Source organism: Anser cygnoides, chromosome 5, assembly GCF_040182565.1.
Source record: "Anser cygnoides isolate HZ-2024a breed goose chromosome 5, Taihu_goose_T2T_genome, whole genome shotgun sequence".
Lineage (NCBI taxonomy): Eukaryota > Metazoa > Chordata > Aves > Anseriformes > Anatidae > Anser > Anser cygnoides.
In genome coordinates, this window is record NC_089877.1 from 12,668,270 (window position 1) to 12,683,290 (window position 15,021).

General features: G+C 57.3%; 1 protein-coding gene across 1 annotated transcript; it reads left to right on the forward strand.

The window, feature by feature from the left end:
• The first annotated feature begins 6,285 nt into the window (after positions 1–6,285).
• On the forward strand, positions 6,286–14,038 carry LOC106040822 (vacuolar protein sorting-associated protein 51 homolog). Its single transcript, XM_066998054.1, is given in 11 exon segments — positions 6,286–6,343; positions 6,346–6,506; positions 7,163–7,292; positions 7,393–7,539; positions 8,104–8,326; positions 9,081–9,822; positions 10,379–10,597; positions 11,252–11,473; positions 11,925–12,046; positions 12,691–12,778; positions 13,377–14,038. Coding segments are annotated over 11 exon segments (2,358 nt in total). The 5' UTR covers positions 6,286–6,300; the 3' UTR covers positions 13,638–14,038.
• The last annotated feature ends 983 nt before the right edge of the window (positions 14,039–15,021 follow it).

Genomic DNA, 15,021 nt, shown 5'->3' on the forward strand with positions numbered 1-15,021 from the left:
GGGAACCACTCTGGCAATACATCTCACTTGGGACATGCAAACTCTGCTGGTCCCTAGCAAGTGAGAAGGGGATGATGAGAACCTTCAGGAAGGTTTGGCAGACCACAAAAGAAGAGCGTATTCTTCCACCCACAATCTTCTTATGTAATGAGATAAAGTCATAAATCTACTTCAGGTAAAAGTGCAAAGTCAAAAGTAGAGTAGGACAGCCTCTGTGTGCAAAGCAGTCTTACATCACACGCAAGTCTAGCATTTCAGTTCCCACACCCGTCTGTATGAGCACTGGCTCAGATTCTGCAGTGATTACATCCAGCTCCCCTAGCTGCCCTCTCCTCCCGTGGGGTAGAGCAGTATTTACCCAAAATCACACAGTGCAAAGCAGCTTGCAGTGCCACAGTGCTGGGTTGCAGATCTCAGGGATCTTTGGCACTAGTACAGCCAAGCCAGCTTCCACGACCTTCCCCTAACAAGGGAAAATATCCTTGGGGAAGATAAATAAATTCAGTGCAACGATTGCATGGGTTCAAATGGATGTTCCCACACAGCAATAGTGCAGGGAATACCAAGCCTCAGTCAGAACTACCTGGATTTATGCTCAGACTTTTATCTTTTGATTGCTCAGTGCTGAGCCCGAAAATATTAATTAAAATGGATTCTACTGACCCAATTGTTGACAATATTGTCATCAGTAGGAAAACAAGAAAAACAAACGCTTTTAGACAAATCTCCAAATGACATTAAGTAGTTTACAATGTAAATCCAGATTAGCTGTCTATGCCAAGGGATACACACTTACACAGGGTCATCACTCCATCACTCATCTTTTCAAGGACTCTAGAAGCTTACTTCCTTACACACGTAACTGTTCCCTTGGAAGGAAATGGCATCACTCCTAACATGCCTGGTTTCCCCTTCTTCACTCCACCTTTTCTTGCTGAGCATGCCATTTGACATGGGATGTCTCTTTGGTCAGTCCAGGTCCGCCGTCCTGGCTGTGCCTCCTCCTAAATACATGGGCAGCCCCAACATCCTCACTGACAGAGCAGCATAAGAAGCAGACAAGTCCTTGGCTCGAGATAAGCACCGCTCTGAAACAACTAAAAACATCGGTGTGGTCTCACCACTATTTTCATTAAAATCCCAGAAAAAAAGCATCATATGACGCTCTACAGAGACAATTAACCCAAGCTCAGCCAAAACTATGACAGTGCGCTACAGGTTTTTACCAGTTGGAGTGCACGATCCAAATAGTTCGGAGAGCACAGCTCCAGGCCAAGCCGAGGAGGTAACAGCCCAGATGCCATCCCCCAGGCTCCCAAAGCCTGTATGTGGCCTAATGCATTTCTATGGCGATGTCGTGCCCTTCCCTATAAAAGCTGGCAGCCGACACCCGCAGAGTCAGAGTCTGTCGCGAGCTCTGCCTGCCCGCAGCAACTCTCTGTGCCCTGTGACTGTGAGCAGCCGCAGCAGCAGCAGACAAGCTCATCCTCATCGAATTTGCCTTCCAAGGCTAAGAAAGGTGAAGTCGGGCTCCTCCCGCAGGGGGAGGCAGGTTTCAGACCTGCAGGGCCAGATTTGAGGATGAAGGCATAAGTTCCAGGGTGCCCGAGGGGCCTTTTTTCAGCACTGGTCTGGAAGGACTTTCTAGAGCAGGAGAAAGGATTTAGCACCCTTCATCCTTAGGAGCTGCAACGCCTGTGGCGGCAAGCCTGCTCCCATCTCCCCCTGTGGACAAGGAAAAGCAGCGTGCAGGGTGCCCAGAGCTTACAATGTTTGGTTGGAGAGCAGGGAGTTTAGAAACTTTGTATTACTTAGCCAGCTTCATCTGTACAAAAACACAGACTAGTATCTCCAAGTGAGGGCAAGATGACCCAGGCCTGGAGGGTATGTCAGAAGATTAGGTGAGGAAATCATGCTGTGCAGGTGTGCTTGGATGTGTAACCGACTACGCTCAGTGTGCAGGCCTAAGTTGAAAGAATAAGATCAGAAAGAAGGAAATGGCCTGAGCGTGCGCAAGGACTGGGTTCAACCAAGCAACACAGTGAGGAAGTCTACCGACGACCACCAGAGACCCCTGGAGAGACCACGAGTGGAAACAAATGCAGATGCGTCAAAGAACTTTAAAGATTTTAATGAGTTACAGGAAATAGTATGAATATGTTATTAATTGGAAATCTAATGAATGCTTTTAATTGTATATAACCCCCATAGCATGAACAATTTGGCAGGCACACTAGGTGGAGCAATCCCCTGTGCGTCCTGTGCCACAGTTAAAGAATGCCTGCTTTCTAAAACTCCAAATTGAGTCTTAGAGAGTTTCTTTGAGCGACTTTGATGGTATCACCCAAGGACAGAGCCCAGCTCTGCTTTCTAAAACTCCAAATTGAGTCTTAGAGAGTTTCTTTGAGCGACTTTGACGGTATCACCCAAGGACAGCGCCCAGCTCCACAGCCTCAACTGGAGGGCACAGGGTTGGCGTCTCCCCAGGCTGAGGCCAGAAACAATGCCGCTGCTGCTCTGCATCATCTCTTGTCATGGCTGTGCCTCAATGCCACCGCCAAGGCTGCAGAATACTGACAATTCCGGAAAATTCCATTGGACTCCGGGGGTGCAGGGCTGCCCCCTGCCCCTCTCGGCCCTTTTCCACCACTCAGCTCCTCCTCGCACTGTCCCGGCTCCAGCCGGGGCTCTCCAGCAGCCATGGACGCGAGCCTTGGCGCGGGTTCCTCCACAGGGTGCCGGGAGCCCGCCACCTTCCCTCAGCTCGCCTCAGCCCGCGCCCTGCTCTGGCCTGGCCGTTAACAGCCGCCATGGCGGCAGCACCGCCTGGGACCGTCGGGAAGCCGGCTGGAACCGGCTGCAACCAGCACCAGGCTGCCCGGCTGCATCCTCCATCTTGTCTCGCTCTGTCCCCAGTGCCCGGGCGTTCTGGTTTTCAGCGCTCAAAGCCTTTGCTTATTTGGTTTTCTTGTCCTCCTGTGACCTCTGCAGGACTAAAGCATTCCCCCTCTGGTTTCACAGTCCTCCTCCTCCCCAACGAGCCCGTATTGGCAAGATATCGCCTTTGGCCTTGTCCTGGAATCACTTAGACATTGCCATGGCCTTGGCTCATCCCGGTCCAGATCTGGAAACGGATGGTGGTGTCCTTTGTTCAGCTGTGCCAAAATGCCAACCAAGTACTACTGGGACTAGTTTAGGTGGTTATTTTCCAAGTTTGAGGAAGAATGTGCAGGGAAGAAGAGTAGGAATGGAGGCATCAAGGACTTTGGTTCTTAAGCTGCTGCTCTGTTAAATGTGGCAGCTCCCAGCAATTTCTCTGTGTGGAAGAACGATGGGTGAAGTGACAGACTGCTTTGATTTCAGAAGCGGATGACTTCTGATGAAAGGCCACTGGAACAGCCGTGTCTTCACGAGGGTGGCCATTTCAGTTTGCCTTAGCTGTTGTAAATAAAGACCAGGTTTTAGATTTCTTTTACCCATTTTTTTTTATTATTGTTCTTGTGCATATGCTATCATGGCTAAAACCCAAGATGAATTCACTCTGTTGTTCTGAAACTCGAGAGAACTTCCTGCCTCAGAGCCCAATATCCCCGTTTTCCAGAGAAACGGTGCTTCTTCCATGAACTGAAATACAGGCATGTGAGCAGAACTGTCCGAGCTCCAAAGTTGTAGATCATTCATTGCTCTGCAAGATCTTCCTGTGTGGTTTCAGAAGAGGACTTGTCTCTCCAGTATTGTCTCAGAACAAAAACTTACATTACAAAAAACTATACGAGAACCACAAATTGGGTCCTAGAGGATTTCTTTGACAGACATTGACGGTATCACCCAAGGACAGCGCCCAGCTCCACACCCCCCTCTGTGGGCCACAGGGTTGGCATCACATGTGCTTGAGGACAAAGGCAGCACCAAGAGGGATTTTTCTCCACCTTGCAGCTTGCTGTCCCTCTTGTCAGCCCCCCGCCCATGCCCCGTTCTTTCTGGTCTCTGGGTCCCCCACAAGGCCAGGGCAAAAGTGAGGTGTTGGGGTCTTGTCAGGATGAAGAGCTGGAGAACTGGTACTCACCTTGTCCGGGTGTCACCGTGGTGTTTATTTTGGGAAGTCCCCGGATGTGGGTGCCTGGAGGCACATACTTCCCAGTCCTGGTGATGGCAGGCTCCACAAGGTATTGGGGACCAGGACCGCAGCTGCCTGTCATGGGCGGTTTGGTCCCTCTGCAGGTGTAAGCAGGGGCACACACACCCCCACATACCCACTCCTACAGCCCTTTGGGCTCCCATAGTGTAGATGGGTGCCCTTCTTTTGTAGGCATCCACCTCGATGTTTGGGAACGCGAGGGCTGAAGGCGCTGAGTCGGGACGCGGGTGCCAGCAGCGGAGATCACCTGGAGCTGGGAGAGGCTCTTCACTTGGCTGGGGCAGGAGAGCTGCCCTGGCCCATTCCCACCTGAGGGCAGCCGCGCGCTTGCAGCCTCAGTGGCCCTTGCTCTACGCCGGCTGCCATCAGGAGAAGCCTGTGAGCCCTGCAGCCTCCCCTCCAGCCCCTGGCCTTGCCCCGGGCTCCTGTCTCAGGCTGCTTCGGCCTCTTTCTCCGGGCTGGTGCCCGTGCCCTGCTCATGCAGCACTTGCCTCTTGACAGGAGGCGCTAGCGTGGGGCTGGAACAGCGGCTTCCAAGCTCAAATCCCAAACCTCCCCTCAGAGAGCAGGCGTTGCTCTCGTTAAGGACACGTTGTGGTGAGCTTGCCTCTCAGCGCGTTCTGTGCTGAGCAGGCAAAGGCCTTTGTGCCTCACTGCTTCCGGCCTTGTGCCACTGGAATTCCTGCTTCTTTTTCCGGAGTTGTCTGCCATTTGGGGTCTTGGCTGTGGTATTTAGGCTCAGCCATGACAAGAGATGATGCAGAGCAGCAGCAGCATTGTTTCTGGCCTCAGCCTGGGGAGATGCCAACCCTGTGCCCCCCGGACTGGGGTGTGGAGCTGGGCTCTGTCCTTGGGGACAAGTTTCTGTCCCCAGGCTGCTCTGCTGTCGGGTGCGAGTGGGTAGGGAAGGCCCTGAGTTCTGTCACCGCGCAGCATTGAGCTCTGATGGCTCTTTGTGGGGCTGGCATCTCTCCTCAGCCAGGAGCTCCGTAGCCTGCAGTTGAGGCATGGTCCTGGTGTAGGGTGAAAGGAGCAATGGGGATGCAAGGCCTATTGGGTTGAAGGCAAGCAGGTGAAAAGGTGCTGGCAGAACTGGCTGTCTTGCGTGCCCTTGGCATTTCAGGGTTCTTCTCTCCTCCTACTCCTGCGCTGTTTTTGTTGAGGCTTAAAGTTTACACTGACACAGAGGTTAAAATCATATTGCTGGCTGTTCATAAATGCCTTTAACAGATTCTTTATAAAGGAGTCAAATAATTTGTCTGCATCTTCAGGTAGAGCTTAGCCAGTACATTTTCATTTTTCCAGCACCAAGTGATTGTTCTCATTGCATCAGGCCAGGCAACATGTAGATGGCAGTACTTGCAGCATGCATGGGAAGAGTAGCTCTATCGGTCTTTGGTGGCATTGAAGATGTGTGTAGTGTCCATTATTTGGAGAGGGTCTAAGAGGCTACAGAAGATTGTGGTACATAGACTGAGGGTGGGAATTTGTTTCTTCCTGATCTCCTGAAATTACCGTTTCCTTGAGTGTGCTTCACCTGAAGTAGTCCCACTTATGCAAAATCCCCACGGGCTGGGGCTGGAGGGAGCTGTGGTTGCGGCACACAGTGCAGGGGTGTTTCATGGTGCTAGGGGAGGATTTGGCTTTGTCCCTCCCAGCCCCTCCGCACCGCCTCATGTTCCTAATTTACTCCTCATCTCTGATGCCCCCGTTGTCGTCCGTGATGCCCACAGGTCCTCCTGTCACCCTGCTGTCCCCAGCCCCATCTCCAGCCCCTGTTTTCACCCCAGTGTGTGTGTCCCCATCTCTGATGCCCACAGCCTTCACCTCCCGGGTCTCTCCAATCTCCCTGTCCCCGATGTTTGAGCCTGAACACGACTGACACCGTGTGCTTTATGGGCTTTATTTACTTCATTGACTGACGGCATGGGCTTTATGTGCTTTATTTCCTTTACTGACTGACACCATGGGCTTTATGTGCTTTATTTGCAGGGGGCCGACGAAGACGAGGCGATGAAGGCGGCCCCGAACGCGGCGCCGTGCGGCCCACTGCGGACGGTGCCGCGGGGGCCAGGAGGCGGTAACCATGGTGACGGCCCCGCCCGGAAGTGACGCCGGGGGCTGGGCAGGAAGTCAGGCGCTGGCACGGAAGTGGCGGCGTGATGGCGGACGGGGAGGCGGCGGGCACCGGCACCGAGACCGGGGGACCGAGACCGAGACCGGCACCGGCACCGGCTCCTCCTGGCGCCGGCCTCATGGCCCGCTCCAGCGCTACTACGGGCTGCCCGCCGCCGAGGCAGCGGAGGCCGCCCCGGACCCCATCGACATCAACGGGCCTCACTTTGACCCGGAAGTTTTCCTCGCTAAGGTGACCTTTGACCCCACCGTGACGCGCACCCCCACCCCGGGGACCCCCTGAGGTTTGGGTGCCCGCCTGTGGGGACCCCAAAGGGTTCCTGTGGGGATCCCAAAGGGTTCCTGTGGGGATCCCGCAGCCATCGCCCTTCGGGGGGCAAGGGGTGCCGTGCAATCCGTACCCCTGCCCCCAGAGCCCTGTGGGGACCCCATAAACCCCTCCGCCAGGCTTTGCTGGATCCCTGAGAGACCTTCCGACCCCCTTCAGATCCCCAAAAAGGGGTTCTCTGGGTACCCTATAGATCTCCCCCCATAGGTGCTCCTTGGGGTCCTGTATGTCCCCTGTGTAGGGGCGATACGGGGCTGTTGGGGACCGTTGTGGATCCCAGCAGGGCCCTGGCATGCAGCTGGAAGCTCTTGGGGTTCCTTTTCCCAAGACCAGGGTGCCATTTAGGTGGTTGTGTGGCAGGCAGGGCTCCCTGAGCAGCACATCGGGCTGGGGGGGGACAGCTGGAGGGCTCTACGATGCAATTAGGGGAGCAGCTGAGGAGCACAGAACCACCATGGAGGGCATGTAGGGGTCTGGGAGGGAGTTGTTCCGGCTCCGGGAGAGTTGTTGGGGTGCAGTGGGGCCAGTGTGCAGTTGTATCATGATTGCCCCCCTTCCAGGTGCGCAGTGAGTGCCCCCTGGGGCAGTTGTTGGCCCGCGAAGCTGCGCTGGGGCGGGAGATCCGCGCTCTCGACAGCGACATGCAGACGCTGCTCTACGAGAACTATAACAAGTTCATTTCTGCCACAGGTGGGCTCTCAGGGGGGACACAGGTATTTGGAGGGGGGGGGGACTAGAGGGATCCCAAGTGGCTCAGGGACCCATGGGTCTTGTTTTTTCCCCCCCGCAGACACTATCCGAAAGATGAAGGTCGATTTCCGGCGCATGGAGGCAGAGATGGACGACTTGGCTGCCAACATGGCAGCCATCAGCACCTCCAGTGCCCGTGTCAGCGCGGCGCTGCAGGACCGTCACCGCCGTGGTGCCCAGCTGGCTGGTACGGGGAGGGAGGGATGGAGCCCAGGAGGGCAGATCTATGGAGTTTGAGGACAGATCGTGGGGCTGGGGGACTCGGGGAGGGAAGATCGTGGGGCTGGAGGACTCGGGGAGGGAAGATCGTGGGGTTGGGGGTCAGATCTGGGGTTTGGGGGGACAGATTCTTGGGTTTGGAGGGGCCAGGGGATTAGATTTTGGCCTTGAGGGGTAAATATGAGGGGATGAGAAGACAGATGTTGGCGTTTAGGGATCTTGTGGGTCGGAGTGTAGAATGGGGGAGGCTGGGGGAGTCAGGGGGAGCCCATCTGGGGGCCATGGCAGAGCTGGGCGTTGCGGGGGGCAGGTAACAGGGTGTGGGGGGAACAGAGGGGGCAGATGTGGGGATTATGGGGCAGGTGACAGGGAAGGGGGCTGAGAGTCAGATGGGGGGGGGATGGTGTCCCAGAGGGGGCCGATCAGGCCCTGCCTCATCCTTAGCCCTTCCCCTTGGTCCTTGCTAACCCCACCTCGGTGCCCGATCCTTTCCCCCATGCCCAACTCCTTTCTGACATCCCGGCCCCTCCAGGCGTGCAGACGCTCCTGCGGAAGCTGCAGTCCCTTGTGGAGGTGCCGGGGCGGCTGCGGCGCTGGGCGGCACCAGGGGCAGATCCTGCGCGGGCCCTGCACTGCTACGCCCGCGCCAGGGCCGTGCTGCGCCACTACCGCCACCTGCCTTCGTTCCGTGCCATCGAGGACGAGAGCCACGCCATCATGGCCGACCTGGCCCAGCGCCTCCGGGCACGCCTCCGGTACGTTCAGTGCGGAGCCTGCTGACAGCAGCTCCAGGAAGCGGCGTTGTGAGGGTGTTCACTCTGGAGCCTACTGATGGCAGCGCTGGAAAACAGCCTTTCGGGGGGTGTTCATTCTGGAGGCTAGTTGTAGCAGTTCCCCTAACAACTTTATTCCAGTGCGGTTGTTAACTCTGAAACCTACTGATAACAGCCGCAGGAGACAGCCTTTCAAGGGATGGGGGTGTTAAGTGCAGAGCACCTTTTTGAGGGATTTGGGGTCTTAAATCTGGAGCCTGCTGATAACAGCCCCCAGGAAACATCCCAGCGAAGGGGCGTTTGCCCTGGAGCCTGCTGATAACAATCCCGGGAACCTTCCGTTTTGCAGAGCGTTCATAGAGCAAGGGGGCGCATTCTGCATACTACCGGGAACTCTTACAAAGCTGTGGTATATATTTGTTTTCTTGTCTTTATGGTACAGAGTTAAGTCAGGAACCTACCGAAGACTTTTAGTGGTTTATTATTATTATTGTAGTTATTCTGAATTCTAGAATCTACTGGGGTTCTTTAGTCTCTTTTTTTTTTTTTATTACCATTACCACTGTTAACTCTGGAACATACTGATGCTGTTAAGTACTCATTTCTCCTTTGTTTTTCAATAATTGTCGTTAACTCTGAAGCCTACTGATGACCTTTATTGCTTTTTCCTGTTTTGCTGTGCCGCTGTTAACCTTAGAACCTCGCACCACCCAGCTAACCCCCTCCATCTCTCCAGGGACGACACCTTGGACCCCAAGGAGCTCACAGAGTGTGTGGAGATGCTGCTGCAGCTGGAGGAGCCGCCCGAGGAGCTGTGCGAGGAGTTCCTGAGCCATGCTGGTGCTCGCCTTGAGACCGAGCTGGCGGCGCTGGAGGCTGAGCTGCCCCCAGCCGATCCCTCTGGCGCTGCTGCCACTCCTCCCCCAGCCTCCGACATCCTGGACTTCGTTGACCGCGGCAGCTCGGCCTTCGTGGGCAACCTGTGCCTGCTCGCAGCCTCGTACCGCAGCCTCTTCGAGGGGTGCCCAGGGGTGGGGGACGGCCGCCTGGAGGCCTTTGCCGCTGCCCTCACCGCCCGCTACTTTGAGCTGCTGGAGCGGCGCCTGGCCCTGGAGCGGGGCCTGGGTGACACCTCCCTGCTGGTGCGGGCGCTCGACCGCTTCCACCGCCGCCTCCGGGCCCTCCTCGAGCTGCTGCCCACAGCCGGGGCCGAAGCAGGCGCCGCGCTGGTGGCACGGGCAGCGGGCGAGCGGGTGGCCCGCTACTTGCGGGCGCTGCAGACCTTCTTCCTGGGGTGCCTGGGTGACGTGCGCCAGGCGCTGGCTGCCCCCCGGCCCCCCGGCAAAGAGGGCCCTGGCCTCCCCGACCTCCTGGCCACGCTGGCCTCCTCTGTTCTCGGCCAGCTCAAGGCTGTCCTGGCCTACGTGCAGCTCTTCACCGCCAAGGATGTGGCCTTCGCCAGCTTGCCCTACTTCAAGGTGCGCTGGGGGCAGTGGGGGGAGCCTTGCGGGGAGTAGGAGGGTCGCTGGGGCGATCTGGGTGTGGCTTGGGGCTGCACAGGGTGGGATGGAGGTTGCATGGCCTTAAAATAAGCATGGGCTTATTTTGCAGGTCGCATGGGGCAGACTGGTAGTCCCTGGAGGGGTCGTCGGGGCGATTTAGGGGTTGCACTGGACAGATTGGTGGAACTGGCTTTGTTTTGGGGTCACACGGGGCAGTTGTGCTTTCAGTTGTGCATGGCAGTGGTGTGTGAGGGGCTGCTGGGGGCCATGGGGAAAATACAGGGCTCCAGGGGCAGTTTTGGGGATACAGAGGAGGTTTTAGGCGGTCCCAGGGTGGTATTTTTGGGACATAACCCTCCAGGTTTGGTCACGGGGGCAGTTCTACGTGGTGACGTGGGTGCGACATCGGTGCCCAGCAGCAGTTCTTTGGGGTGCAGATGAGCCTTCTTTTATGGTGCAGTGGCAGCTTTTAAGCAGGTAGAGATGGTGTTTTGGTATTTTGGGAGGTGTAACTCTCTGGTTTTGGCCACAGGGGGAGTTCTGCGTAGAGGCGGTGCGTGAAGGGCTGGTGGTGGCCTTCGTGCGCTGGCTCTGCCGCACCGCCCGGGGCTTTGCCGACAGCCCCGCAGAGCGGGGAGCCCCCGCAGCACCCCCGGCACTGCTGCTGCTCCTCGCCCGCCTCTGCCTCGACTACGAGGCCACCACCATCAGCTACATCCTCACTCTTACTGACGAGCAGTTTCCTCCTGAGGTGAGCCCCCCAAACTGCCCTCGTTGGCCCCAAAATGGCTCCGAGGGGGCCCTGAATGTCCCCAAGGTGCCACAGAGCGGCCCCGAGTCCTAGTGTCTGTCCGGAACGTGGGAGTGTGTGTGGAAGCATTGGGATCTTCCTTCTAACTTTGTGTGCCCCCAAATGTCCATGAGGGACCCTGAAATGTCCCCAAAGGGATCTTGAATGTCCCCAAGCCCCTCCCTGTGTCCCGCTACAGCCCCATATCTGTCCAGAATGTGGCCCCAAGAACAGCAGTACGCATGGAGGCAGAAGGGTCCCCGCCTGTCCCGGTGTCCCTAAGGGGTGGGAGCTCCACAAAATGTCCCCAGGAGGCCTTTGCACGTCCCCAGGGCCCTCCAAATGCTACAAGGATGTGAGGACAGCAGGGATGCAGCACACTGGGACATCCCGGAGTGTCTCACGTGCCCCCTGATGTCCCTGTGTACTCTCACAAAGGAAGGTGTTGTGCGTGGGGCACTGGGGGAGGCCTCTACATCTCCTCACGTCCCTGTGCCACCAAGGACCCATCTCCCTGTGCCCCCATGTCCCTGAACCCCAAGGACAGGGGGCTGAGGCTGCGCATGGAGCATCCTCACACATCCCCACGCGTCCCCATGTCCTTTGTACCCCCAGGACACCGGGCCAGCGGTGACGCCAGGGCCGGCGCTGTGTGCGGAGGCTCGGGGGGCGGCGCAGCGGCTGCTCGACCACTACGTGCAGGTGCAGGGGGCTGCGGTGGCGCAGATGCTGCGGAAGAGCGTGGAGACACGCGACTGGTTGGGCACCGTCGAGCCCCGCAACGTCCGCGCCGTCATGAAGCGCGTGGTCGAGGACATCACTGCCATCGACGTCCAGGTTGGGGCAACACCGGGCCCCTGTAGGGGCTTGGGGTGGGGGCTGAAGACCCATAGAGGGGTCCCAGATGTTCCAGAGGGTCCCTGAAGGGGCCAGAAATCGTGCCTGCCGTCCCTATAAAGTCATTGAGGATTTTAGGATGGTCCAGATGGTCCCTGTGGGGCTCCCTAAAGCACCCTCAGGGGTCCCAGAGGGTTCCTGGGAGGGTTTTGGAGTCCCAGAGGGTCCTTGGCAGGGGGGCTGAAGTCTCTGAAGGATCAAGAGGAGATTCCCTGAGGCATTCCTAAGGTCCTTGAGGATTTTAGGGAGAGACAGAGGGATCTGAGAGCATCCCAAACGGACTGGGAGATCTCAGAGGGTTTTGAAGGATCCTGGCTTCTTTTGGGAGTCCGCAGGGGGTATTTGGGGTGGGTTTGGGGGGATATTGGCACTGAGCGGTGTGATGCTGCAGGTGGGGCAGCTCTTCGAGGAGGGGGTGCGGCGGGCGCAGAGCAGCGACTCGAGCCGGCGCGCCTTCTCCGTCTACAGCAGCTCGCGGGCGCCTGGGCGCTACGCCCCCAGCTACACCCCCAGGTCAGCCCTGTCACCCAGGCCACCTCGTGGTCACCCCCTGGGACCCCTTTCAGCCACCCACCTGGCCAGCTCTGGCCACTCCCACGCTCCCTGTGTCACCCCTGGGGTACTCGCTGTACCCCCGCTACGCCCCCAGGTCACTCCTGTCACCTGGGTCACTCCCTGTCAGCCCCGTGTCACCTCTTTGTCCCCACATCCGTGACCATCCCCGCTTCCTCCTGACTGTCTTCATGGCTCTAAATGATCCCAACGTTCCCCTACAGTCCCCATGTCCCTGTGACCATCTTCATATCCCAAATTGTCCCAGTATCCACCCATGGTCCGCACATCCTTTGGTGGTCCCTGCGTCCCCAAACTGTCCCAGTATCCCCTGATTATTTCTATCTTCCCCTACTGTCCCCGTGTGTCCAGGTCCCAGTATCCCTTGATGATCCCCATGTGCCTTAAGTCCCTGTGCTGTGACCCTCCCCACATCCCCTGCCCATCCCCATGTCCTCCTGCCTTTGTGTCCCCATACAGCCCTTACATCCCATCTGTCACGGTGTCCTCTGACCGTCCCCGTGCCCTCCCTCCGACCACCTCTGCATCCCCGTCCCCTGACAGTCCCCTGCCTCCCCTGATTGTCCTGGTTTCACCGTCCCCAGTGCCCCGATGGACACCCACCTGCTCAGCAACATCCAGAAGCTCTTCTCCGAACGCATCGACATCTTCAGCCCTGTCGAGTTCAACAAGGTGAGGCCATAGGGATGTCCCAGTGTCCCTCAGGTGTCCCCAAGGCCCCTAAGCTGTCCAGCTTCACACCTGTCACATGTCCCTGGTGTCCCCGGTGCTGGGGTTCCTCAGGGGCTGATGACCAAGACAAGGGACTTTGGGGGGATCAGTCCCTGGGGCAGATGGCAGGGGTGAGTGTCGGTGTTCCTGTGTCCCCACACTGATGTGACTTGAGGTCTCTCCGTAACCCCAGCAGCCAGGTCGCTGGGCTGATGGCATCACCAACACGTGCCACATGTCCCCACTGTCCCCAGGTAGCGGTGCTGAGGGTGTTCCCCTGGGGCTGAGGACCAGGCTGAGGGTGTCCCCATGTCCCTGCAGTGGTGAGACTGGTCCACACCCGACAGCCACACTGAGGGCATCCCTGACCTTGTGTGTGACACGTCCCCACGTCCTAACACACATTAGGATGAGGATGAGGGTGTCCTAGGCGCCGATGACCCCAAGAGGGTTGTCCCTAATTTCTCTGCATCCCTGTGCGGACATGACTTGAGGCCTCCTTGCTGTGGGTGTCCGCATCCTCACTGTGCCACTTGTCCCTGCTGTCCCTATGTCCCAGGTGTCAGTGCTGACGGGGATCATCAAGATCAGCCTGAAGACGCTGCTGGAGTGCGTGCGGCTGCGGACGTTGGGGCGCTTCGGGCTGCAGCAGGTGCAGGTGGACGGCCACTACCTGCAGCTCTACCTCTGGCGCTTTGCCGCTGATGAGCGCGTGGTGCAGGGGCTGCTGGACGAGGTGGCCGCCAGCGCTGCCCACCGCTGCCTCGACCCTGTCCCCATGGAGCACAGCGTCGTCGAGCTCATCTGCGAGCGCGGGTAGGACCTGAAGGTGCTGGGGACACACATGGGGACGTGTAGGATTGGGGGGGCACTGGGACATGGGACATCTGTGTCGCTGTGGGGCGCAGCAGGGTTGGGGATGTCTCTGGGAGGGCCATGTGTCATGGGTCCTGGGACACCCCATGTGTTCCCACACATACAGCAACACACGAGGACATCCCATGTCACCACACCATCACCCCATGTCCTCCCACCAGTCCTGGTGACACCCCACATTGTCCCACCGCGTCCCAGTGATGCCAATCCCGTGTTGTACCTGCCACCCCAGTGCCATGCCACATCGTTCCACTTCCTTGGTGACTTCCCCCTATGCCTGGGGCATGCTGGGTGCAGCCCCTGTGTTATGGTTGAGGACAATAAATAAAATGCATGTGAGCTGTGCCTTGTCCCTGTGCCTGGACAGCTGGAGGATGGTGGGGTGGGGACATCTGGGTCCCCAGAGGGATGGGGGCATGGGTGCATGTGTCCTCCTGGCGCAGGAAAACCCCTGGACTCTCGGGTCTCTGGGACGGGAGGGCCTCCAGACACCTGCGTCCCTTTGGGGTGGTGGGGACAGGGGCAGACCCCGCTCCTTGTCCAAGCACCCTATCTGCATCCAGCCCTTCTCACAAATGCCCTGGGAGCACCCCATGCCCCACACGGATACCTGGGTGCACCCCACACCTTGCATAAGCACCTCCTGCCCTCCCAGCCCTTCACGAGAGCACCCTTGGAGCACCAAGCGTCTCACACACCCCTTGTACTAAACAAACTGCAGGGTAGTGCTTGAGGTAATTAACCTAGGGGCACTTAAACCTGGGGGACATGTAACCGTGGGTACGCTTACATGATAGCTCTAAGTATTTGCAAGCTACAGATAGTGTCAGAGCATAAAACTTACTGCTGCCTCAACTCTCCTGGGGTGACTTCATAAAAGCCACTTCATCCATCTCTGGGGAAACTAAATTGAAAAGCTCGGTCACCATAAACACCCTAAATAAGTTGGAAAGCGATGAATGGACAGATACTCCTGCTGGAAGAGATCAGGAGGCTGAGGGAGCGTTGCAGACACCGTGGTCCCTAATGGAGAGGCCAAAGCAACTGAAATGAGAGCTTTTTGTCTTTCTGCCTCCCTGTAACAATAAGATCTTGATAACAGCTTCTGGTAAAGCACCAAAAGATACAAAGCACAACCTGAGACCTCAACGTTATCAACTCTTCAGGAGCAAAGATCTCCCACTGCCAGTGACTGCGGGCACAGCAACTGGGAGTTACAAATTCACAACATTTATTCACCTTTAGATGGCGCTGGAAAGCCATATTTATAACAACAGCTCACAGCTTAATTCAAATTCTTGCTTTGTTAGAACTTCCATCAAGGTACC